This window comes from Solanum verrucosum, unplaced genomic scaffold (genome assembly GCF_900185275.1).
Source record: "Solanum verrucosum unplaced genomic scaffold, falcon-dt-bn FXZP01000009.1, whole genome shotgun sequence".
Classification (NCBI taxonomy): Eukaryota; Viridiplantae; Streptophyta; class Magnoliopsida; order Solanales; family Solanaceae; genus Solanum; species Solanum verrucosum.
In genome coordinates this window covers 1622462-1647994 of record NW_026020231.1, presented here as the reverse complement: position 1 = coordinate 1647994, position 25533 = coordinate 1622462, and the positions used below count along the sequence as shown (strand labels likewise).

The following is a 25533-nucleotide window of genomic DNA, read 5'->3' as shown; positions in this document are numbered from 1 at the left end:
ACTTCAAACTCACCGATCTCTAATGCATTCTTGTAAATCACCCATATAAAACTTTATAACTCAAGCACCTTTTTCTGCTTTCACTGTTCACACACTCTACATCAAGCACTTTTTCTACCTGGCCCAATACTTCAACCGTTCAAACAAACAGTTCCACATGTTTTATGGCCCAAATCGTACTCAGCCTCGGCCCATCGCTCAGACTAGAGTACAATACTGTCCACACCAAATGAAAGGAATATTTCAAGTCTTAACTCTGCAACGGCAAATTTGAACTCTCAATGATGAAGCACTTCAAACAATTTATGACGAAATAGCTTTAAGATACAGAAGCAAGCTTTTATGTTCAGACGATACTAGAAAGGTAGCAATATCGGAGTAAAGGAAATACCGTAGTGAGTACAAGAATCCAATCACAACACATATAGTTGAATAGCAGTTATCTAGAACAACTGCAACTGCAAGAGAAAGTAAAGAAGTTTTGATTCTTCTACATAATACATCTTTTTTAGAAACTCCGTAAACATACACCAATACCATCTGCAGCTACTTAGGGCCAATATCCTTGATACCACAAATCTGCTCCTCTCCCATGGCAGACATCACTGACAGAACCAGGTCCTTCCCCTCGGCAAAACCATCTTTGACCTGTGCTCATCATTTAGAAAAACAGTGTTAAGAGTATCCGAGAAATACACAAATTTATGGTACAAATGTTAATCTTGCATTGAAGGGATTCAATGCTTTCTGATCGTGCAATAAAAAACTAATGCCTTGTGGAATCTAAATCTAGAGTTAAGTCGAAATGGCTCTAATCAGTAAATGTTACTCCTTTCATTAATATGATGGCTTGTGTTCAAGTATTACTCACTTCAAAAATTTTGTATTCCCGAACATAAAATAGGTAGCAAAGTAACATTGATGTCCAAAACAGATACTGTACTGATGCTTACCTGAGCCAGAAGAGTATCATCAGTTGGGAGCCTCAAGTCATCCTTGGTGTTACCATTTTCAGTCAACAGACTCACCTGAAACAATATTACAAGTGAGATAGGATAGCCAACAAGAAGGAGATTCAAAATCCAAATGACAAATGGAGAAAAAGTGATAGCAAAATACATACAAAGCCATCCTCAGAGATATCAATAAGCTGATAATCAGTCCTATTCACATGAGGAACCTGTAAAGAAAACAAAAACATATTAGTTAGCAATAATTTAGTACTAAATGAGTATAGCAAAGCAGCAAGGGAAATGATATATCCAGTGCCAGTTACTTACATCACAATTGTGAGAAGAGGGAACAATATCCTCAAGCTTCTTTCCAGTGAAAATGTCAATTGCCACAAAGTGACATTTAGCATGACCATGCTTGCCTGTCTTGGAAGTCGAAACTTCAACCACCTTCAACAACAAACCAGACCTATCAGTACTTGTAACTATAAATCAATCAGGGAACATACAACATAACTAGCAATGGGAAAAAGAAAAAAAAAAAGGAGGCCTATCAAACCTTGACCCCAAAGTTCAACACTAGATTGGATCTCCAAAACTTACATTGCTGGAACTTTTGCTGTCACAGGGAACTATTTATTTTCACAATGGAGAATCCCCAGGACTAATGGTGCACAGTTTGAAACAAATCAAACTCAGGGATAATAGCACATATATTAGAGTCAAATATATACATCTTTTTTTCATTCTTCTTCCATGTGTGTATAGGGATGACACTAGAATCTAGACTCAGCAAGTTCAGACTGAGTTCTATGTTATTATATATACAACTTCTATAGCAATTAGTTTGTATCAAAATCAACAAGTTCCGTTGAAACCACAGACCCTTCCCAAACCAGCTTTTGTTAATACATATTGCACTCAGTGTCGTAGCTACATGGATTCAAGGGTGAAATTGGAATTAGTTAACTGATGAGGTAGTTAGCTAGTAGTGTTAGTTAGATGATTAAATTCTGTTAGGATCTGTAACTAACAAAATGATGAGCTGGATATAATTGTATAGGAACTCTAGTATAAATACTAAGCTTGCATTGATTCACAATTTTTACACTGAATGAAACAATTTGATTTCCTTTCTCTTCTCTGAGTTACTTGAAAGATTTCTGCCATTGATGTGGCTCAGATTACGAAATTAACATGGTATCAGAGCAATCGTAACTGGGATCGTATTTCATCTTTGATCAGCTTGATCGTGTTCTTCAACAATGCCGGAGTCACGATCAGAAACAGTCGTCGCTGATCAGCAATCTCAATCAGTCGCTGAGAAAATCACAAATACACATCCATTGTATGTTCATCCCTCCGATACCCCTGGATCGGTGCTTATTCCGACGAAATTGACGGGATCGGAAAACTATGGTTTATGGCGACGCTCCATGACAATTGCGTTGCAAGCTAAACGAAAATTAGGTTTTGTTACAGGCACTTGCCGGAAGGATCAATTCAGTGATGAATTGCATGAAGATTGGGAAACCTGCAATGCAATCGTATTATCATGGATCATGAACACCGTCTCTCCTTCTCTCCTCAGTGGAATTGTGTATTCATCTAATTCACATCTCGTCTGGGAAGACCTCAAAGAGCGATTTGATAAAGTGAACAGAGTTCGGATTTTTCAATTGCACAGGGAAATTGCTACACTATCGCAGGGAACTGATTCTATTGCTGTATATTTCACCAAATTGAGGGAGCTCTGGGCTGAGTACGATGCTTTAGTTCCTACACCTGGATGTGATTGTGTAAAATCGAGGGAATACATGGAGCATTTGCAGAGGCAAAGGCTACTTCAATTTCTTAGCGGTTTGAATGAATCGTATGAACAGGTACGTCGTCAATTGTTGTTGAAAACCATAGAGCCTTCCTTAAACCAAGCTTATGCCATGCTTAGTGAAGATGAGAGTCAGAGATCTAGTCCATTCCCAGCGTTACCAGGTAAGGGAGAACCACTGGCTATGCAGTTCAGTAGAAATCCTGCCTATAAAGGAAAAAAACCATTTATCAGATGTGATTATTGTGGTAAAGGTGGCCATGTTCAAGGTGATTGTTATTGGTTGGTAGGGCGTCCTGGTCAGTCTGATGACTCAAAGAAGAGCTCCACTGATGAAGTTAGGAAGAAGCAATATCCTCCAAATGCTGATAAAAAACCTTACCCCCAACAATTTGATAAGAAGCCATTTAATCCGCGTTTTGATAAGCAACGTAATTTCTCAGCTAACAATGTTACGAATGATCATCGAAGATCTGAGGTTGATGAATATACAGGGTCTAGTAAGGGTGCATCTGTAGATGACCAATACAAGTATCTCCAGCAATCATATGGGAGGACTGGACCTAAGTTCTCTGATGAGCAGTACAGACAGATGCAAGAGCTCTTGAATGAGAGAAATGATCATTTTTCTGATCATCTCATCAATTTAGCAGGTACTGTTACTTCTTTGCTAACTGAATTTGGATCTCCAACTTGGATCATAGATTCCGGAGCTACTCATCATATAGCATCTTCAATCCATATGTTGCAAGATGTAGTTGAACTTTCCCGATCTAGTAATGAGCAGGTTCATATGCCAAATGGAGGGATTGCTGATATAACTCACATAGGTTCTGCAGATTTTTTAGCAGATTTGAGAGTGGATAATGTATTACATGTACCAGATTTCAAGTATAACTTGATTTCAGTCTCCAAATTAACCAAGAGCCTTTCTTGCTCTGTCACATTCTTTCCTGATTTTTGCATTTTTCAGGATCTTTACAATGGCAGGGTGAGGGGGATTGGTAAAGAAGTGGGAGGTCTTTACATTGTCAAGCAAATTTTCAAGGATACATGTTTCATTAATGGTGCACTAAGACCATCATTGTCAGTAGACCAGTCAAGAGCTACTGAGTTGTGGCATTAAAGACTAGGTCATCCTTCTTTACATGCTATGCACAAGCTTGGTTTAGTTCACAAGAATTCCTCAGATATTGCTGCAACTGCAGATTGTCCTATTTGCCCTCTAGCTAAACAGAGTAGACTAGTTTTTCCTCATAGTGTATCTAGAAGTGCTAAACCATTGGAGTTGATTCATCTTGATGTCTGGGGTCCCTATAGAACCCCTACTCATGATAGGAAGCATTTTTTTCTTACTATTGTTGATGACCACACTAGATACACTTGGGTCTATCTGTTGCAAATGAAAAGTGAGGTAATCACTGTATTAAAGTCTTTTTTGTGCCTAATAAAGACTCAGTTTAATGCTGTTTTGAAGACTATTAGATCAGACAATGGCACTGAATTTTTTAACAAACAGTGTTCTACCCTTTTTGATGCTTATGGTATTGTTCATCAAAGTAGTTGTGTTTACACTCCCCAACAAAATGGCATTGTTGAGAGGAAACATCGACATATTTTGAATGTGGCCAGGGCACTCAAATTTCAGGCCAACATTCCTGCTAGATATTGGGGTGAATGTATTCATGGTGCTGTATATCTCTTAAACAGGCTTCCCTCTGATGTACTGCAGGGTCACTCTCCTTATGAATTACTTTATCATAAAGTCCCTTCCATCACTCATTTGAGAGTTTTTGGTTGTCTTGGTTATGCCACCAACTTGGTGAAGTCTGATAAATTTGGTGTCAGGGCCAAACCTGTCATCTTGTTGGGGTATTCTTCTACTCAAAAGGGTTATAAGCTGCTTGATTGTGCGACTATGCAGTTTTTTGTGAGTAGGGATGTTATTTTTAAGGAACATTTGTTTCCTTTTACTTTTTCTTCTGGCAGTCGTTTGGTATGTTCCCCATCTCATGATAGGGAGGATAATATTTCACCACTGACAGATCATGAGATACTAGATCATAATCATGAAAGTATTGTGCAAAATGGTGCTGCTGCTGAAGGTTGTGTAGAGTCTGCAGATGCTGTTGAAGGTTGTGTGGAGTCTGCAGATACACATGAAGCTGAAAATCCTGATAGTACTGTGAGAAATGGTACTGGTGCTGAAGATTGTGTAGAGCATGCAGATGCACATGGAGATCAAAATGTGAGAAATGAAAGAGCTGAATATGTGGATGTTGAACCTCATCATGAAGACACACAAACAGCTCCAAGAAGATCTGGAAGAATCCCTAAACCACCATTGTGGCATGAGGACTATGTAACTTCAAAAGGAAAGTGCACATCGTTATATCCTATATCCAACTATGTGTCCTATCACAAGTTATCTACAAAATGCAGAAGAATATTGGCCAGTTTTTCAGAAATAGTTGAACCACATAGCTTTCAAGAAGCATCTAAGGATAGCAAGTGGGTGGAGGCAATGAAACAAGAAGTCAAAGCTTTAGAAGACAACAAGACATGGAATATAGTTGACCTTCCAAAAGGTAAACATGCCATTGGGTCTAAATGGGTTTACAAGATAAAATACCATGCAAATGGTAAGATAGAGAGATACAAAGCCAGACTAGTGGCAAAAGGATATAGTCAAAAGGAGGGACTTGACTATCATGAGACCTTCTCCCCTGTAACTAAAATGGTTACAGTTAGGTCCATTATAGCACTGGCAGCATCTAGGGGGTGGAACATATGTCAAATGGATGTGTATAATGCCTTCTTGCAAGGAGATCTAGATGAAGAAGTCTATATGGCACTCCCACAAGGCTTTGAGAGACAGGGGAAAAAAAAGGTATGCAAGCTGAACAAGTCTCTATATGGGCTGAAACAAGCTTCAAGGCAGTGGAACATCAAATTGACAGAAGCTCTAGTAGATGCAGGATATTGCCAAAGTAAATATGATTACTCTATGTTCACTAAAAGGATGGGCAGTGACATAGTAATTATACTGGTTTATGTAGATGACATGATGATCACAGGTAGCAGTGATGCTGTCATACATGAAACTAAAGAGGTTCTACACAGAAGTTTCAAAGTCAAAGACCTGGGAGAACTGAAATTTTTTCTTGGCATAGAGATTTTGAGATCCAAGCAAGGGATCATGCTAAACCAAAGGAAATATGCTCTTGAAGTTATATCAAAGTTGGGATTAGGAGGTTCAAAACCAGTAAATACCCCCATAGATGTGAACCAGAAATTCACTTCAGTAGAGCATGATGAATGCACTGGAAGTAAGGGTGATGAATTGTTGACAAATGTAACAGAATATCAAAGATTAATTGGAAAGCTATTGTATTTGACTATAACCAGGCCAGATATAAGCTTTGCTGTACAAACTCTTAGCCAATATATGCAAACACCAAAAAAGTCACATTGGGATGCAGCCTTAAGAGTGGTCAAGTACATAAAACAGGAACCAGGTTTAGGGATCTTGTTGAGCAGTAATGCAGATGATTCATTGAGTTGCTTTTGTGATGCAGACTGGGCTGCATGTCCAAATACAAGAAGGTCAGTCACAGGCTTCTTTATTAAGTTTGGACAGTCTTTGATATCCTGGAAATCAAAGAAACAGCATACTGTTTCCAGAAGTTCTGCAGAAGCAGAATATCGAAGCTTAGCTACTGCAACTTCTGAAGTGGTTTGGTTATTGGGGTTGTTTGATGAATTGGGAGTTCGAGTAAAGAAACCAGTCAGTGTGTATTGTGATAGTAAGGCTGCTTTGCAGATTGCAGCTAACCCCATCTTTCATGAAAGGACCAAACATATAGAGATAGATTGTCATTTTGTGAGGGACAAGATTAAAGAAGGGAAGATACGAACTCATCATATTGGAACCAAAGATCAAGAGGCAGATGTGCTAACAAAGGGACTTGGCAGAAGTCAACATGCATACCTGCTACACAAGCTTGGAATGCTTAATTTGTTACAGCATCCAGCTTGAGGGGGAGTATTGGAATTAGTTAACTGATGAGGTAGTTAGCTAGTAGTGTTAGTTAGATGATTAAATTCTGTTAGGATCTGTAACTAACAAAATGATGAGCTGGATATAATTGTATAGGAACTCTAGTATAAATACTAAGCTTGCATTGATTCACAATTTTTACACTGAATGAAACAATTTGATTTCCTTTCTCTTCTCTGAGTTACTTGAAAGATTTCTGCCATTGATGTGGCTCAGATTACGAAATTAACAGAATCCTATCGAAAAATTATATTGTGTACAATGGCGGAGCCAGAACTTATACACTCTAGCTACACAGTGTAATTTTCCGAAGAGGGGACACCCCGAACTTCATGTGGCTCCGCCACTGATTGTGTATATAGGTCAAAAATAACTTTGCAGAGACATATACTAAAGTTTAAAACACTGTTAACAATTTTTTTAGCTTCGCCACTGAAATTTGCACTATATCAACTTGTCTTTACCACATGAATGAATTCTCCGGGAGTACATGTGTCTGGTAGGTGTTGTTTCAATCAATAAAAGGAAAACAAAAAAAATCACGGCGATCAAATATTCATCCACAAAGAAACCCTAAATACTCAGCATGTCAACAAATTCTCAGTATAACAAAATCTAAGATAACAAATATCAATAATCAAACAACTGAACAGCGATTGAAACATGGAGAAGAGAGTGACCTTGCAAGGACGATTTTTGATGACGATGTGACCACTCTTACGAATAGTACCAGCTTGTTGAGGGTACGTCTTGAAGCTCCAGCATCGGCCTTGGATTCGAAGTGGTGCTCTTCGTCCGACATCGTTTTGATCTTTGACGGTTCGCCGGTGGAGAGGAATAAGGAGGAGGAGAAATTTGGGACTACTGGGACTGAGGGACTTTGCCTATTTCTTTTCGTGTATATAATAAATAAAATGATGCGTTCAAGTGACGCTGTCGTATTAACGCTAATTTTAATTTTCATCCTTATCCACTTTTTCACCGTCCCACGCGTGCTCACCCCAAGTTCATTTTTTTTAATAATAGAATAATATTGTATATATATAATAAAATCTATCTAAATTAATATTATTGAAATTATTATTACTTTTCGATAGATTAATAGTATTTATTAATTTCAAGAGTGTTTTCAAGATTCAATGAAGATTAATTTTGATTACATCGTTAGGGAGATGAAGTCTCAAGGAATTTAAATGAACCTTTTGTGAAAAATCATATTCGAGAATTTGAGATCATGATTAATAATCTCGGTTATCACAACAAAATGGATGTTAATAGCATGTTAGATTACTTGGGTAAAAATGATACATGTTCAGAGGTCCAAAATTTAGAAGAAATTGTGGATATCATCGAGAAAACAATGTTGGTGATGAAGTTGAAGTTGATACAACACCTTTAAAACAAGTTTCACATAAGGAAGTGATTATCACATCTAAAACTCTTCATAATTTTTTGATACAGGTCAAGAAGATAATACCAAAACTTTTGAATGAAATAAGAAAATTAAATATGAGCTTCAAATATATTTAAATTTTAACAAAAAACACTAGAATCATATTTTACTAAATTGTCAGAGATATTTTTGTATTTTTAGAGAATCATTAATTTATACATTAATAGAGCCATATATTTATATAGAGATCTTTCGAAAATATATTATCTTATTATTTTATCGAAATTTGTTATTCTTCCAACACAGATGACCAAAAACCGATCCCCCTTCAATGCCACATGTTTGTAGGCTATTATACAATACTCACCACAAACTGCTCACACAAAGGACAGAGGTTGTGGCTGACTGCTGAGGTTATAGTAGCTGCGAGTTATGTTGGAGTTTCAAAAAACAAATAATGGATATATGACAGATATTTTGATCATGAGTAACTTTCCGGTCCTACTTTTTTTTAAGAAAGAAAATTTTACCTTCTTTCCAACTATCCCAAATATGATTTCCGTTGAATCATTTCAACCATAAACTCCTCTTCTATCTGGTGCTTTGATCAAGAATGCTAGATGATAACATCAATGAGCAATAATTCTCCTTTCTCTATTACGAAAACAAAAATTTAAAATTTTCATTTTCACTTTTGGGCAAGATGAAATTATACCAATGGCAAAACAATTGTGTCCAATAATACCCATCGACTAATGATCTAATAAATTGGATGTAAACAAAGAATCACAATGCACAAGCAATTAACGAGAGGGCTAAAATCTCTAGCAGATAGATATATATATATATGAACATGCACATTGTTTTCTCTATAAAATGAATATACCAGTGAATTAAGGACCATTATTCTCTTTTGAAATTTTTACTTTTTTGCTCTTAGTCGAAGCCTCAAAACTCTTCAACTTTAACAGCATCACAAGGCATTTCATATGCAACTTTTGACCTTGATTTCTTCACTCCAGCATTGAACCACACCTTATCAGACTTGTAGCTCTCAACGTTGATACTCGTGACTTTGACCCATACCAACACCTTGGTCTTCATTCCATCTACTCCAGTGAGCTTTCCCCTTGACAGAGTTCCCTTAACGCGAGTAGCATATCTCATAACAGATGAATCCTTGAAGCAGACCTCACAGGCTGATGGTAGGTAGACAATGAGCTTTGCATTTGACTCATCGAATTCATAGCATGTTATGTTTTGGGGAAAAAGACCAGAAGACAGGTTGTATTCTCGTAAGAGATCCGGCAAAGATTTTGTAGGTTTGCCTAGCACATCACAGAATTATTTGCATCAGATAGGGAGCTATAGGTAGCGGAGAAATTGAACAAAAAATGTGTATGAACTAACTTTGCATCCTTGAGATACAATCATAAGTTCCAAGGGACAACTGTTGGGAGCGCCTAGTACCCATATTCCACTTCCTTTAATGACAATGCTATCATTAGGGATGTGCATTATACAAAAATCAACATGTCCAGTGTAATCCCATTAGTGTGGTTGGGGAGGGTCGGATGTATGCAAACCTTACCCCATTTTTATGGAGTAGAGAGGCTGTTTCAAGTAGATCGTATGTGAATTATGTAACCCAAAACCTGTACAGGTGTCAGACCCCTTTAGGATTCAGCTAGAAGTTATAATGTGGCACAGATGTTAGCTGGAGTAAGCTTTCTAGAAAACAGCAATATGCTGCAACAATTTCATGACGGCTATTTCCATTGTATGAATCAACACGTTGATGCTAGAAAACAGCAATATGCTGCAACAATCTCAGACCAGATTGTTCTACAAATTGATGATTTGACATGACATTGTTTATTTTTTTTGAGGAATGGAGCGAAAAGAGTAACATTAGTAACTATTTATTTCTAAATATGCAGAGGCAAATAGAAGTGGTCACTAGACTTTCCTGCTTACTCCTACCAGAGAAAAGAAGTTGTTTTCTTTCAGATTCAATCATTCTCATGATAGCCGAAGACTTGAATGTGATACTTGAGTTGAGAAAAACTATATGAACACATAAAATTATAGGCAGACAGAAAATGCAGAGTTGATTGAAGTAAATGCTTACCTTTTAACTTGTTGAAAATCCATTTTGCCTTTTCTTCAACAGTGTTCGACAGATTCTGAAACATGTGAAATCAAGCAGAGTGATGAAGTGGAAACTTGCAAGTTTATATACATATATGTAATTAGAACAAACTGAATTGTCAAAAACTCTCAATTAACAGATCAAGGTTTTCGATATTTGAACCGACTTAGACTTTTATGTGATCAAACAGACACCAATAGTATCAAATCTTAAAAGGGAGGAGGCTATTATTCTCGCCTAGATCAAAACTGGAACTGACTTCCACAATCTACAACCATAGCACTAATCTCTTCTCCCTGTCCTTTCACAGAGTGCCCAGAATTCTACTTTGGGTGTTTGATGAAGTTCATCTTCAGTTCTTACTTAGAGAAGAAACACTGTTTCCACATTTACCCGGAAAATTAAAACAAATCAGTAAAAACCAGAGGCAAGTTTTACATACGCAATAATACAAATCAGAAATGTGCAATCACCACAATTTCTTAATTCCAAATTTCAAATCAAAAGAAATTGCAAATCGTACAGTGGCATTGCAGAATTGACAGAACCATAAATGCACAGAGAAGAAGAAAACAAAATAGTTGAGAAAAGAAAGAGGAAGAAGCATACGGATAGGTCATTAGAGATATTAGAGATCTCTTGTTTGGCTTTCTTCGAAACCCAGAATGTACTTGATTTCAAGCTCACTACTGTTGTCAGTGCTTTCTCCATTCCAATTCTGTAACAACACTCAGAGCTGACAAGGAAGAAAGAAAATGCTCTATATATATCTGTTTCTGTGGATGTGAATTTGGGTTGCTTGTTTATGTATCACTGCTGTCATGTTCACACAACTCATCTTTAATCACCACTTATCACTCACTACTACCAAAAATAACGGCGCTACAATCAGAAAAAAGAACGATTCTAATGTGAGGCGACATTTTAAAAAAATATTTGAAATTTGAAATTTAAAAGTTTGAAAAAAAAAAAGTTGAAAAATGATTTTTGAAAATTAGGCTTGTGTTTAGATGTCAATATATTTGTAAAATTGAATTCTCAATTATTGTCAAGTGTTATCAACAACTAAACGAGTTGAGTTAAATGGAGAAGTACGTTAATGCAACTTTCCTTCCTAGTTAATTTACCGTGTTATTGTGTGACCAACTTTGAAAGACTGACGAGAGGGAGTTGCTCCGATGGTAAGCACCCTCACTTCCAACCCGAAGGTTGCGAGTTCGAGTCACCAAGGGAGCTCCAAGGGTGGGAGCTCCTAGGGAGGGTAAAAAAAAAAAAAACTTTGAAAGACTGGTTTTACCAGATGGAAAAATGAACAATTAAAACAAGATGGTGTTGTAATTTGGAAGGAAAATTTTGTGTATTAAAGAAATTAAAAGTCTCGCAAACTTGTGATAAAGTGATAAATTCGTTAATTAAAAAATATAAAATTCAAGTCGAAAAATTCAGCATTGTTTCTATTTATTTTGGGGTGGGGTAGGTACATGAATTGTGTTCTTATCTTTATTTAGGTGGCAAATAGCAATCATGTGATTTTGCCTTAAATCTAATTAGGCAATCATGTGGAGTGTTTATCATCTATTTGAAAAGTCATGTGATGGTGGATTCCCACTCAAATAATTTAAAATCATCTCTATTTCTTTGCTTCCAAGGCCATGTTAGTAGTTAACCCATCATTATGCTTGGATTTTTTTAAAAAAAATAAAATGATTGATTTTGTAAAAAACATTTTAAGGAAATGATTTTATGTTTAGATTAGAATTTACATTGTACATTATCAAAGTTTCTCTATTGAAAAGTTAGAAGAGTCAAATAGGGAAAAATGAGAGATCATAGTAGTTGCTCAAAACACAGGAGCAAAACCTTAAGCAGAAAGCAACATGATATTTGCTTAAGACAGAAACAAAGTGTATTATTACAAGTACTAGACCACAGATAGACATAGAGTACCATTACACAAACCAAGTATGTCTTTAGACTAGAAAATATATATATATCCATCACTGTAATTGCAAAGAAGATGTGCAGCATGACAGAAACCGCTGACTTGATTTAAGGCAAGAAGAGGTGAAACACAACAGATGTAGCAAATCTCATTGACATTCTCCTTTTCGGAATGTGGTTCCTTCAAACATATTTCATCTTCAGCCTCTGGGAAATGGTCTTATGCCTTCACTTTTTCTTGCTTCATAAGTTGTATGAATTCTCCAAATACTGCCCACATAAACGAAAGGATACAATGAGATTTTTTGCATAATTATGGCTTTATTCAGGCAGCTGCTCTCAGATACAAACAAATTAATCAAAATATAGTTGTTCTTCAGAAATTTTCTTTTGTAGAATTGATTGGCCATGTGACATCATTATTTTCTCAAGATTGTACTTATCGTTTACACAAATAGTAGACAGCAATGGTAGAAATATACAGCTAAAGGCAAATTGGCCGAGGTTTGTTGTATACAAGGACAAGGAGGATCGAGTTAGGATAAGTTTACCAGGATCTGAATCATGAGGCCCTGGAGATGCTTCGGGGTGGTATTGAAGTGACATCAGCTTCATTTTAGAGGAGGCAAGACCAGCACAACTTCCATCATTCAAATTTACATGAGTCACCTCTACACCATCTGGGAGAGACTCAGGGTCAACAGCGTAGTTGTGATTCTGCATATGGAAGATTATAAAATGTTCAAAAATATCATTTATAAGTGAACACACAAGCTACTCATTTGAAGTACAAACAGCTCTATTTAGTAGGCGCTTGGACATGCAATTTGGAGTTTTCACTTGAGATCAGTGTTTGTACGAACTTTGATTTGGGGTCTGGGGAGGAGGTGTGTACGCAAACCTTAACCCCACCTACCTTGTGAAGGCAGAGAGAGGTTGTTTCAGAGAGAGACTCAGGCTCAAGTAAAACAACTCAAAACAGGTTTGAAAAGGAAATACAGTAACGCATATAGTCACAAGCATTTATCCATAATAGGAGCATGAAAATATGTGATTTGCTAATGCGGTTTCTTAGGATATTCTGATACTTGTTTCTGAAATATGGTTTGCTGCTTATTTGGTAAGATTGTAAGAATTGGGGAAGTTTTGATAGTCTTCACAAATTGTGGATTTTCAAGTTTATGAGAAAAAGTAAAACTTTTGAGATCCAAATTGTCTGTCCAAAAACAAAATTTCAACTTGAAATCATCTTGAGTTCAAATCATGGACAAACAGGCCCTTAAACTAAGAAAGGAGACTCATTATTATGCACCGACTGTAATACTTAAAGGGAAGTAAACATTGATGAACTGAATTTGGAAATCAACATGATAACAATCAAGCAAAAGTTCTCTATTGCACATACCTGTGCACTGATCTCAACACATCCATTTCGAAGGTTTCGAACTGGATGGTTTCCTCCGTGGTGACCGAATTTCATTTTGAATGTCTTACCCCCCAATGCTTGACCAAGCAACTGGTGACCCATACATATACCAAAAACAGGAACTTTTCCAACAAGTTCTTTTACCGCTTCAACTGCATAAGGAACTGCAGAGGGATCTCCTGGCCCATTGCTGAAAAGAACCCCATCAGGTTTCATCTTTAGGGTTTCAGATGCTGGCCATGTTGAAGGAACAACAGTGATTTTACAGCCATAGGATGCTAAGCGCCGAAGTATATTATGCTTGATTCCAAAATCATATGCAACAACCTTCATCCAACGGAAAGGACAAAAAGTAATTAGTTTTCTAACTGAAACAATGTTCTTTGCGGAATCTAAAAACTCTAACAATACTGACATTGAAAGTTTCATTATTTCTTCCATTATCATTGAACTCCCAATCTGAGCGTGTTCTATCAATCCATTGGTAAGGAGATTTGCATGAAACGCCACTGATTAGATCCACACCTACACAACGTAATACATAAATAATAGAACTCTTAAATTTTCCCAGAAATTCCAAATATTTCACTTCATTAGGAATATATGAAGATGGAGTTTTGTTTGATTATTCTTTTTGCAAAGGAGAGAAGATAGCACATTATTTGGAATTTATGAAGATGGAGTTGAAAAACAGGTTTGGAATACTTCTCAAAATTTGGAATCCAACTCCAACTTGGATTTGAAAATTTTATAAATGAGCACTGAGTTTGAAATAGAGCAAAAAATTATTCCGAAAAAAGTAAATAATTCTCATGGACAAACGGCCAGTAACTTACCCACAATGTCCCATGTACGGGACATTTCAAGAAGTTCTTCGTCACTTTTTGAATTTTCTGTGCTCAAGACTCCTATGAGGCTTCCGTCTTCTCTTAATCTTCGTGTAATTGCTCGTGTGTCAACATCATCTGTTGCATGGTAAAGTGGTTAATATATCAGAGAATTTGAATTCCCCAGTTTGAAATGGAAATGACAAGTGGCATTGTATAGGACACACGTAGGACTTACATATACCCATGATGTTCCTTTCAGCCAAATAGTCACCAAGTGTCTCTGTGCATCTCCAATTTGAGGTGCTGAGAAAAATATACAACAGGTTAATCCAGGGGTGTAAATGAGCAGGTTAGGCTGAATTTGGGCGGATCAAAATGGTTGAGTTACTAAATGGGTGGGTTGTTCACTTGCCCAAAAGAAAGAAGGTCAAGACCCAACTCGCCCAATTCTTACTAAGTTTTAATTTCTTTTGTTTTCTCTTTTGCAAGCTTTTAGTACCTAATAAAACTATATTTCTTCTTTATCAGCCCAGTCTTTTGATGGGCTGAAAAGCTAAGCTAATAAATGGGGTCATGGTTAATTTTCCCACCCCTAGGTTAAACTATAAACACCATACTGTTTGAAGACTGATCTGAAAAGCAGGGCACAGCGACCAAACCTGATACTTAAACTTCTAATGACTAATCCTGCAAGAAAGCACTGCATCGATTCTTCATCGTCTGCCCAGATAAATTTTCAAAACAGTCAAAGATTATTCAAACAAAAATAACAATTAGTCATGAAACAAAAATACTAAACGCACCAAAATTGATCCCAGTATTCCCGATGTGAGGGTTAGTCATTAAGACAAACTGGCCCGCATAACTAGGATCTGTAATTATCTCCTGGTACCTGTAATATCAGGAAATAGAAATATCTCATAAAAAGACACTCAAGAGAATCTGAAAAGGAAAAAAAACAGTGGCAAGTAGAAAGAGATGAAAGCAGAGAGGAAATAAATTCATTTTTTCCTGCATTCTCTGAATAACTCTATGAGATATATCAAGCATCCAAATTATAGGTAGCGGAGATAATATATGCTTGGGATTTACACTGTCAACTTTCCGTCCTTTCTACATTATTTCCCTTTTCACAGGCATTTAGAGACTTCTTTCATTTTCCAAAACGACTCAACTTTGTGGTGTAAGACTCAAAATTTAGATTCCTCTAAATTTAGCAAATATATACTTAAAAAGAATTTCTCCAAAGAGACAGGAGGTAGATCAGATATTCGATACAAGGTTGGAGTGGCCTCCATGGTGGTCAAGGGAGGTGAGGTTGAGACAGTTCGAGCATGAGAAGTGGAGGAGCGCAGATGTCCCAGCTCAAAGCTCCACTAGAATTTGGTCTGTATGGAGGCTACACAGATCGAAGGGAAAGAAATGATCTTCAACAGCAAGCAATAAATACAGTTACGGAATAATTTATTTATTGAGCTGAAGTGATTGTCAATGATCTTATAAAAATAGATTTAATGGAATCACAGCTTAAGCAAATTTCAAAATGTGTGCGGAATGATTCTTCACAAGCCTATTAGTTCTTTACTAGTTCATTATGACTACTCTGACTACCACTTAAATTGGAAAAGACCGAAAGCTAAGAAAATTTAGTACTTAACTTATCCTTTAAGAAGATATATAGTCTTAACATTAGCAAGCAAAAGAAATTGTGTTATACCCAGTTAAAGAGGTATTAAAAACCACTTCTCCAACTTGGGTTCCACGAGCACCAAATGATTTTGCCTTCCAAATTGAACCATCCTCAAGAACAAGTCTAGCATCTGCTAGCTTCCAAGGTCTTTCAACCAGACCTGCAGCTCATCCAGGAAAATATATAATCATTTAGAGTTCTAATAGATGCTATTAATTTCAAATAAATCTAAAATAAGGAGAATAAAAAGTCCTTGAGCTCATATTATTTGTGTATGACCTGAAAACTACCGGTATCTATAAGCAAAAGAAGTCAAAAAGGAAAAGAAAGTCATTTTTTCCAGTCAACCTCCTAGGATTTATTCTTATACTGATTGAACTGCACTATATTCTATTAAATATACTTCAGCAAAGTTTTGTCACTTTGGTTGCAGGAAGCCCATATGGATGAAGAATCTAATTTTAAAAATCTAATTGTGGGTGATTTTGGACCAATGATGCTGACTTTTCAAAAACATTGAGTTTTTTTTATGTTAACTACTAGGAGTATTATATTATAGGAGATGAACTGGTCCAACCAAACACTACACTTACAGAGTTGAGATATCACCAGAAATAACAAATAATGGACAATAATCCAACAACCTAAAGAGAAAGGGTGAAAAACGCTGAACAAAGCATAGCACTTTTTAATAGCTGAGAAAACAACAAGAAAATGCAAATGGATCCAGGGACAAAAGGATGGAAAAGAAAGACCAACCAGAAGATGCACCATCCAACGAGACATTCTTCGAAGAGCATTTAACAGTGAAAACTCTGGAATGTGCAGAGTTTTTCGAAAAAAGGGCACTGGTCATTGTGGCAGTGGACACAACACTGTGAGTCCTCGCAGCACAATCCATAACTTAGCTTCTGTAACTAAACAATTCTTCTTTCTCCCTCAATTATGATGAAACTGTGGCTACTCAGCCCTAGCAATAATTTAGGCTTTTTTCGGGTTGGACCTATTCATCAAACAATACATACATTATGTATACATAAAAATACATAGACAGAACCAGAATTTTTAGTTTATGAATTCTGAATCGCAATTTACTTCATTACTACGTACTCAATAGATTATCATCAACTGAATTTTTTAAAACAACTACATATTATCATTCATAGGTTACTTACTTCAAAAAAAATTCTTCAAAAGACAAAAAAAAAAAAGTTGATTCGCTACAAATACTTTTGTAATTAGTGTTTGCTTTTTCAGATTATTATTACTAATCAAACACAAATTAGTACAACTGATAAACATAAAAGGAAAGTATAACTTACAATTCCGCCCAGAAAATCCGGCAAATGGAACTTTTTCGGCGACAGGTGAAGGTTTGGGGAAGAAAACTTTTGAAGGACAGAAAGGGCTCAATTTCGGCCCATTACATAAAAATTGGGTTGGGCCGAGGTCCTATTCTAAACTGGGTTATCAAAATATTTCCTTTTTTTATTAGTAATAACATATACTAGCACATTATATTTATAAAATAATTACACCTTTTGTAAAAAAACTAATCTAACATGATAAATAACTATATATGTTATAACTAATAGAAAATTTCTCTGATCGACCTGGCATTATTTTCCATTAAATATATTTTCTATTGAATTTCTTCCCTTCTTAGCTCGATCCTCCCTCTGTCCTCCGCCATGTCCTGTCCCGTATGGTATTGTAAATGAGGACTTTCCGTTTGGTGAAGAAATTTTATAATGAAAAGGAAATTAAAAAAAATAATATAAAATTAATTTTCAAAAAATTTCGCCACTAAATATCAAAATAATTTTGTTCCAAATAGATTCATTAAGTCTAGATTTCTGAAATTCATTTTGTATCATACGAAAATGATAAAGGTAAGTCATATAACTTTGTTCTAAATAAAATTTCTGAGATTCATTTCGTACCATACGAAAACGATAAAAATAATTCATATAGATAATGAGTTTTAAAGCTACAAAATTCTATAATCTGAATATTAATTTATAAATGACGACAATGTTATAAATAATTCTACAATATTAAGTCGTCTTTTAATTAGTATACCAAATAATTTTCTTTATTTTCAAAACTACATATCCAAGTGTTACATATTAATTTCTACATATAAGTTAAGAACTGTTATAGAAGGATTTGCATTAGGCCCGTTTGGATATAAATTCAAATTCGGTGATTTGAAGTTGAATTTTTATTTGAATATGTAATTTTAATTTTAATTTTAATTTTATAAGTTTTTTTCTCATAAAACATAACAATTTGTGAAAATTATTAATTCCAACTCTATATCATTTTACTAATAAATCACATTTCTCCATATTTCATTAATTTATAAATAAATATTTGTGATTACATGTTATTACAAAGATTAAAATATTCATAATTTTACAAAGATCAACAAGTAAATAATAGTAGTAACTATTTATTCTTTAATAAAATCCTTAGTACACACAATCTCTTCACGTTGAGTATACTTTTTTTTTTTTTTTGCAAAATATAAAGTTATGAGTCAATTTTTACATTTAAAAAAAATTATACTAACAATTGGGAATTCAAAATTCTACTTTATGGAGAATTTGAAATTTAAACTCATGATTTGAAATTGAAATTTTGTGCAGATTTCATAAACAAACACAGATTTGAAAATCAAGAATTTAAATTGGAGTCCTAAATCATATGGTGTCTCCTAATACTTTATGTGTCTTTTCGGGAACCGGCTCCTCTCTAATGAATTCATAGAGATAAGAGAAAAGTGTAAGAAAAATTGTGAAAGATTAGTTAATAAAAATATTTTTGACTATCCGATAAAGTTGAGGCCACGTGTGAGTAATCAAGAGACCAACGGGAGGAACTAGAGGAGGGTTATGGTTTGGTTTTTTTCATGTCTCAATTTATGAGGCACATTTTCTTTTTTAGTATGTTTATTAAAGAATGTTAAGTATTTTTATTATTAGAACAATTAAACTAATGAGACATTCCTAAAAAAATAATAAGACATTCCTCCGCTTTCAGGCAAAAATGAAGATTAAAAATAACAAGATAGTTCAAGTTAAAGTATTTTCAAATTAAAAGGCAAAATAACCTTAAACGAGACATATAAAGCGAGTATATATCCATCTATATTAAATTGCGGTACAAAAACAAGTTTCCTATAGAAAATAGATAAGAAAATCGAAGAGAGGCAAACACGTTTTCGAAATAGAAAACAAAATCTAGGACATATTAACAAATTGGTAGACGCTACAGACTTAATTGAATTGAACCTGGTATGAAAATTTACCAAATGATCACTTTCAAATTTGAAATTAACTGATAATTTCGAGTCAAACCATGTTTCCTTAAATTTGTTTTGGAGTGTAAGTCTCAAAAATATTTCCCTTTTTCTCATTAAATTTTGTCTCAAGTCAGACAATAACAACTATCAAGTAAAATGTCATGGACAGGTAGACTATCACTTATTATGAATATAGTTGTAATTACTTTTTTAAGTAATCTAATAATATTAGAAATTAGTTTGACGTTTCATATTTTCTTAGTCAACAACACTGAATTGAGTAAATAAATCACATAAATTAAATATGTTTAGTAAGATATTATTAGAACCAAAATAAGAATTTATGGATATTTCAAGTAATAAAGAGGAACAAAAATAAAATAAAAGAGTAAACAAACAAGGTGGGCGAGCAAACAAAAGTTCAAAACGGCCGAATAACAATTTATAGCAAAACATAGAACAAAGCTGTTCTGTTTTTGTTTTTTCTCTATCAACAATGCTCCTCTGTTGTATTCTTCCTTCTGCAGCGACAGATATTATCGGATTTTCCGATTCTCTAATTCTTCCATGTTTATAAATCAAATCAAATTCTCAATCTTATTGCTTCGATCTCACCAGGTAATTTCTTCTTCATCTTTCTCAATTTTTAATCAAGTTCATTTTCTTAGTGGAGATCCAGAAAAAAAGGTTGTAATGGGAGAGATCGATACGAAATCAATTGAATCAGTCCAAGCTGCACTTTCATTGTTCGGAGAGAAATCGTGTGATCACAAGAAGAAATACAGATCCACTTCATGTATCAATGTAAGCCAATTGGCCAAACTTGCTTCACGAAATTTACTCATGTTTACCAACTTTTGTGCTTACTATAACGATGTTGATGAAATATCATAGTAAAATATAGATTGGCTTGAGTTGATTATTTTTTCGATCAAGTTTATTCGTTGTTCCCTCAAGATATGTTTGAGACAGAAGCGTAGCTTTTGTTGTTGTAAGACTAGAATTAAAGTATATAAAGTGCTACTCTCTTCGCTCTAATTTATGTAATATAGTTTGAATTGACATGTAGTATAAGAACAAAATGAAAATTTTTGGAACTTATATATTAAACATGTCATAACATTTGCGTGTGGTTATATAACTTTTGAAACTTCTGCATTTAAGCATGTCTTTTTTTTTTCTTATAACCATGTGTCCAGGCCAGCTTGCGCGTGGTTATAAAAATTTCTCAAAATGAGAAGTTTTGAGTTAATTTTTCCAAATCTAGAAGTGTTTTAACTGATATGTGTGAGATACTGTGTTCTTTAAACAAATTGATATCTTAATAGCCAATTTACAATGTCTGATTGAAGCTAATTATTTGTTCATGTTTTTCGTTGAATTAACAGGAGATGGAGAAAGAAAATGATACAGAAAGTGTGTTGAAATACTTGGCAAACCTCAAAATTCAACTTGAGGCGAAGGATTCTGCACACAAGCAAGCACTTCTTAAGCTAGACCATCACGAAAATACAGTTGATGAACTATACACTTTGCTAATGAGCTCTGAACTAGAGAAGGAGATTTACATGATCGAATGTAGAGGATTAAGGGTTCATGTACATGAGCTTGAGTTGAGAATTCAGGAGATGGATGACCGATTTTTGGAGTCTGTAATGATACGAGAACAACTCTCACATGCCACCGATGAGTTGAGGGACACACAAAGAGAACTAGTGACAGCAAGAGATGCTAAGCTTGAAGCCTTGTCACAAGTAGAAGTGATGGAAAATTCTTTGAGCACCGAAAAGTTAAAGACTGATGAGCTATCGCGGGATGTGTCAAAGCTGAATGAGACTGTTGCACACTTGAGAATGACTGCTACTAAGGCAGAAGAAAGCGCTGCGCTTTTGGAATTAGAAGCAGCAAATGCTAAAGAAGAAGTTGTGTTTATGAGACATCAATTGGAAATGATGCAGGATTTAGAGAATGAGCTATTGGACAAATTTGCACTTATTGATTCAATGAAAGCAGAACTCCAAGAATTGAAAGAAGTTCGCGCTTCTTCTGAGGAAGTACCTTCAGATGCCGGTGCTAGTGAGATGAAAAAGTTAAATGAAGCTCTCGAATTACAAGAGAGAAAAAATTGGGATCAGTCCGGTTATATCAGTCTATTGGAATCAGAACTCAGGCAATTAAAAGGGGAACTGAACAAAGCCAACGAAGAGTCTACTCGTGCCAATGCAGACTTTGGAACAATTAACATTGAGCTGGATCAGATTAAAAAGGAAATGATTGAGACTAGAGAAAAGGAATCAGAAGCACAAGTTGAGATCGCATTCCTAAAATCCGAACTTCACAAAGGGAAGTCGAAAATTTCAGCATCAGAGGTTACTGATTCAGTAGCCAAGAGTGAGAAATCAGCTTTACATCTCGCGTTACAGCAGCTGGCCTTAGAGGCTGAAGAAGCTAAAAATGAAAACAGGAGATTAAAAGAAGCCGGTAAGGCATCAGAAGAAGGAAAAGGAGAGGCTAAGGCCTATATGACAATACCAAAGGAGGAGTATGATCAGTTACATGATGAACCAAATGAAATTCAAGTACTGAAGAAAGAACTAAAAACATCAACTGTGAAAATTAACGAGTTGAGGACGAGAGCTGAGCAGGCGATAAGCAGAGCTGAGGCAGCTGAAAAGGGTAAATCAGCACTTGAAAATCAGATAAAGAGGTGGAAGGAACATAAAGAGAGAAAAAAGGCTGCATTAGCAGCACTTAGAGAGGAGTCCATTTCCAGAGAAATCACTGAATACAAATCTGATACTTCTCCGAAAACACTACAACCACTTGGTAAGGTTCTCAAGATGAAGTTCTAGTTTCACCAAATCTATTGCATTACTTTCCTATAGGAATAACAATGATATCCACAATCATCGTATGGACGATAGTAGTACATAAGTGACGTCTTCCTCTTCAGTGCCAAGCATAATTGCCTCGCGTAAAGTCAGAAGAAAGAAAACTGACATCGGTATATCTTTGAAAGCTCAAACGGAGGGAATAAACGGACTCCTCTAAGGCTACTGAAGCCACTTTAGTGCAAAAAAAAAAGGTTTTATGTAATGTATAATTTTGCTAGTATGAAAAATGGTAGTACAATGTGATTTTATTGATCTTGTTACTTCTATATCCCATTCTCTTGTTACTTGTTTTTGGTTTAAAATAGATATAAGTATTTAAACATGCTATGTATATTGGGAATGTTATATTAATTGTATGGAGAAAAAGTTATATAACTGGGAAGAATTATATGAGGGATTGAGGGGAAGAACAATCCTTGAACAAATTATTTTAAAAAGGACCATAATTTTAAATTTTACAATAGGAGGACTTATGCTCTATGTCAAGAGATTGTTTGCACCATATGAAATGATTATATAAAAGACAATTAGTTTCTACTATTGTTGACACGTGAATTTTTATAAATTTTTGTATATTTGAAAGTTTAAAATCACAAATATTTATTTATAAAAGGAACATGGAGATATGTGATGTCTGAGGATATACCGATACCTTGTTTATAAACTATAATTTGTTCATTGAACTGATTAGCTCATTGGTAAGATTGTGTAAGAATTGAGGAAATTTTAATAGTTTTCAAATTTTGTATGGTTTTCATGTCTATGAGGAAAAATACAATTTAAGAAATCAAATTTGCATGTCCAAATAAAATGAGAAACTTACATAAATATACTATAATAAAAAAATATTTACCATTTATAGCAATAACATTTCTTTTTCACTTGATCAATTTTAATACATTTATAATACATATTACAAAGAACAATTTATTATTCACATATAATACAAGTTTTATTGATGGATAATACATTTATCACACATTTTAATACACTTATAATACAATGTATCAACTTCTTACCAAAAAAAGCATAATATAGTTTAAAAAATAATTATAATACATATATATATCATACATAATTCACTTTTAATACATATTGCATATTTAACATAGTATTGTTATGTATTGCTAAAAATGATAATAAATAAAAATTATCGCTAAAATTCGTAATTATTTTTTAAAAGGCATCCATCCAAGTAATTTTTCCTTCCAACTTCAAATCAATCTGGTTTCAATTCACTTATTTTAAATTACGATTCAAATCATGTCCAAACGAGGCCTAAGATTAGGACGTTGGATGCGATATAGATGAGTTTGTAATAGATCTTATTGGGCCAACAACTTGGGCTGAGCCTAAAAGGTTGGACTGAGGGATCGCAGCCCAAAAGGCTACGTCCTTCGCATATGCATTTGCAAATTTTCGGATCTCTCTAAATTTCTGCAATTATTAAAAAAATGGAAAAATTGCTTAAAAGAATCTTGCGACCCTTTGCTATTAGAAATAAAGATTTTCTCCATAGTAAATCATTAGAAATTTGTGATATATAATATGATTTTACCCTCACCTAATGAGCTCAGTAGGAACATGTACAGTGGGAAACAAATTCGCACGAAAATAGTGAAAAATCCTAATTTTTTTATATGAAAATATTAGTATTTTTCTTTTCTTTTCTCATCAATTAAATCAAATTATCTGTGTATATAACCCTAATAGTATGTTTCATCGAACCTCAAATCAATCATGAGTTTCCTTTTTATTTTGCCATACATAGCCTCAAAAATGGAAAGTCGTAGAGAATATAGACTCACCAATCAAGTGGAATGGAATGAGATAAGAATCTTTGGAGATCTTTCCTATCCACTTACTCGTGGAGTAGTTGCTCTAGAGTAGGTTCTTCGATAGGATCAATGTACATATGAACCCAAATATGAGGTTTGTCTAAAAACAAAATTTCATCCACATTTTCAACGATATTGTCTTAGTATATATGTTTAATGAATTACAGAAATAGAGATTACTATTTATGATTCTTTATCCCACAAATCAAAGATCTCGAAGAGTCTTGGGGGGCAAGGATTGATTTAAAAGTAGAAATGGTCAAAGGTCAATGTGAAAATGGTAGATGTAATCTTGTTGAACACAAGCACTCTTTTAGTCCTTTGAACCATTTTTCTCCATTATACACTCTGTGTGTTTTTTGACCTTACGACATCTTTTTTTGACAAATATACATTATAGCAAAGACCCTTATATGATTTTATTTTATAAGTCATGGATCACAACCATTTTTGTTTACTGGATTTTAAATATATTTTATATAAGGTTTGAGTTAAAGATTACTTCTCATTTCTTAAGATAATAAATTAATGTTAGTACATAGAATAACTTACAATTAAGGGTGGATCCAGTGTACGATATGTGGATTTATGAGAAGTCAAAATGAATAACTTTTGTTTAGATCACATGTTGTATATGTATTAAATATTTTATTGAATATTTATAATAAATATTTAATTATGAACTCAATTATTATGATGGTATACTAATTCGAGATTGTTATAGAAAATTATAAATTTCAATTAAAAAATTCACCTTTACCTACAATAGTCTTTTAAATGTATGATGCTGTAAAAGAAATCATGCTATAGTTATATTTCCTAGGGGTTGTAAGGTTTGAGGATTAGTTGAACTATTAGAATTAGTTATTCTGATGTTATTTCTTATTGACGGTTTGATTTGTTGTATTAAAATAACATGCCTAGTGTGATTTTAATTTTAAAAAAGATGTTATATTGCAAATTGAAATATCTTCCACTTTATTTTAATAAAGAAAATAATTTGAGGACCTTAAGGATATTTTTATTATTTTCATTGCCTTAATTATTTCAAAATAATTAATCTTAGTACTAATAATCCATACTCTAATTAATAAGAATGACTTATCTCGATACAAATTAATATCAAAGAAGGAATAAAATAGTAGAGTAGATACTAAAATTTTTATTTCAAAACTATCTTTATTTATCACCAAATAAGCCGTGTATATTTTTCCTTTTGCC

At 34.4% G+C, this 25533-nt stretch overlaps 4 protein-coding genes across 4 annotated transcripts; 1 reads left to right on the top strand and 3 right to left on the bottom strand.

The window, feature by feature from the left end:
- Positions 1-348: 348 nt before the first annotated feature.
- Positions 349-7708, bottom strand: LOC125832402 (eukaryotic translation initiation factor 5A-5-like). The gene is given in 6 exon segments (XM_049511547.1): positions 349-648; positions 954-1028; positions 1124-1180; positions 1281-1403; positions 7522-7595; positions 7598-7708. Coding segments are annotated over 6 exon segments (477 nt in total). The 5' UTR covers positions 7644-7708; the 3' UTR covers positions 349-546.
- A 1190-nt stretch (positions 7709-8898) lies between these two features.
- Positions 8899-11130, bottom strand: LOC125832401 (uncharacterized protein At5g01610-like). The gene is made up of 3 exons (XM_049511546.1): positions 10996-11130; positions 10366-10420; positions 8899-9562 (listed from the first exon to the last, which is right to left on the bottom strand). The coding sequence occupies exons 1-3, from the start codon at positions 11095-11097 to the stop codon at positions 9183-9185; spliced, it is 537 nt and encodes a 178-aa protein (XP_049367503.1). The 5' UTR covers positions 11098-11130; the 3' UTR covers positions 8899-9182.
- Positions 11131-12247: 1117 nt separating this feature from the next.
- On the bottom strand, positions 12248-17657 carry LOC125832394 (carbamoyl-phosphate synthase small chain, chloroplastic-like). The gene is made up of 11 exons (XM_049511537.1): positions 17596-17657; positions 17033-17243; positions 16301-16433; positions 15387-15475; positions 15243-15303; positions 14819-14886; positions 14590-14718; positions 14169-14278; positions 13733-14080; positions 12879-13044; positions 12248-12597 (listed from the first exon to the last, which is right to left on the bottom strand). Exons 2-11 carry the CDS (start codon positions 17172-17174, stop codon positions 12548-12550), a joined length of 1296 nt encoding a protein of 431 aa, XP_049367494.1. The 5' UTR covers positions 17175-17243; positions 17596-17657; the 3' UTR covers positions 12248-12547.
- Positions 17658-20261: 2604 nt separating this feature from the next.
- Positions 20262-22432, top strand: LOC125832397 (WEB family protein At1g12150-like). Its single transcript, XM_049511541.1, has 2 exons — positions 20262-20384; positions 20969-22432. The coding sequence occupies exons 1-2, from the start codon at positions 20274-20276 to the stop codon at positions 22430-22432; spliced, it is 1575 nt and encodes a 524-aa protein (XP_049367498.1). The 5' UTR covers positions 20262-20273.
- The last annotated feature ends 3101 nt before the right edge of the window (positions 22433-25533 follow it).

Bases quoted from the DNA above. Each gene is read 5' to 3' on its own strand.
- LOC125832397 (XM_049511541.1), top strand. From the start codon at position 20,274: ATGGGAGAGATCGATACGAAATCAATTGAATCAGTCCAAGCTGCACTT. The intron at 20,385-20,968 runs GTAAGCCAATTG...TTGAATTAACAG, and splicing joins GATCCACTTCATGTATCAAT to GAGATGGAGAAAGAAAATGA.
- LOC125832394 (XM_049511537.1), bottom strand. From the start codon at position 17,174: ATGGATTGTGCTGCGAGGACTCACAGTGTTGTGTCCACTGCCACAATG. The intron at 15,304-15,386 runs GTGCGTTTAGTA...TTATCTGGGCAG, and splicing joins GAATACTGGGATCAATTTTG to ACGATGAAGAATCGATGCAG. The intron at 12,598-12,878 runs GTAAACTTATCC...TTATGTGGGCAG, and splicing joins GCCTCATGATTCAGATCCTG to TATTTGGAGAATTCATACAA.
- LOC125832401 (XM_049511546.1), bottom strand. From the start codon at position 11,097: ATGGAGAAAGCACTGACAACAGTAGTGAGCTTGAAATCAAGTACATTC. The intron at 10,421-10,995 runs GTATGCTTCTTC...CACATGTTTCAG, and splicing joins ATATCTCTAATGACCTATCC to AATCTGTCGAACACTGTTGA. The intron at 9,563-10,365 runs GTAAGCATTTAC...GTGATGTGCTAG, and splicing joins GATTTTCAACAAGTTAAAAG to GCAAACCTACAAAATCTTTG.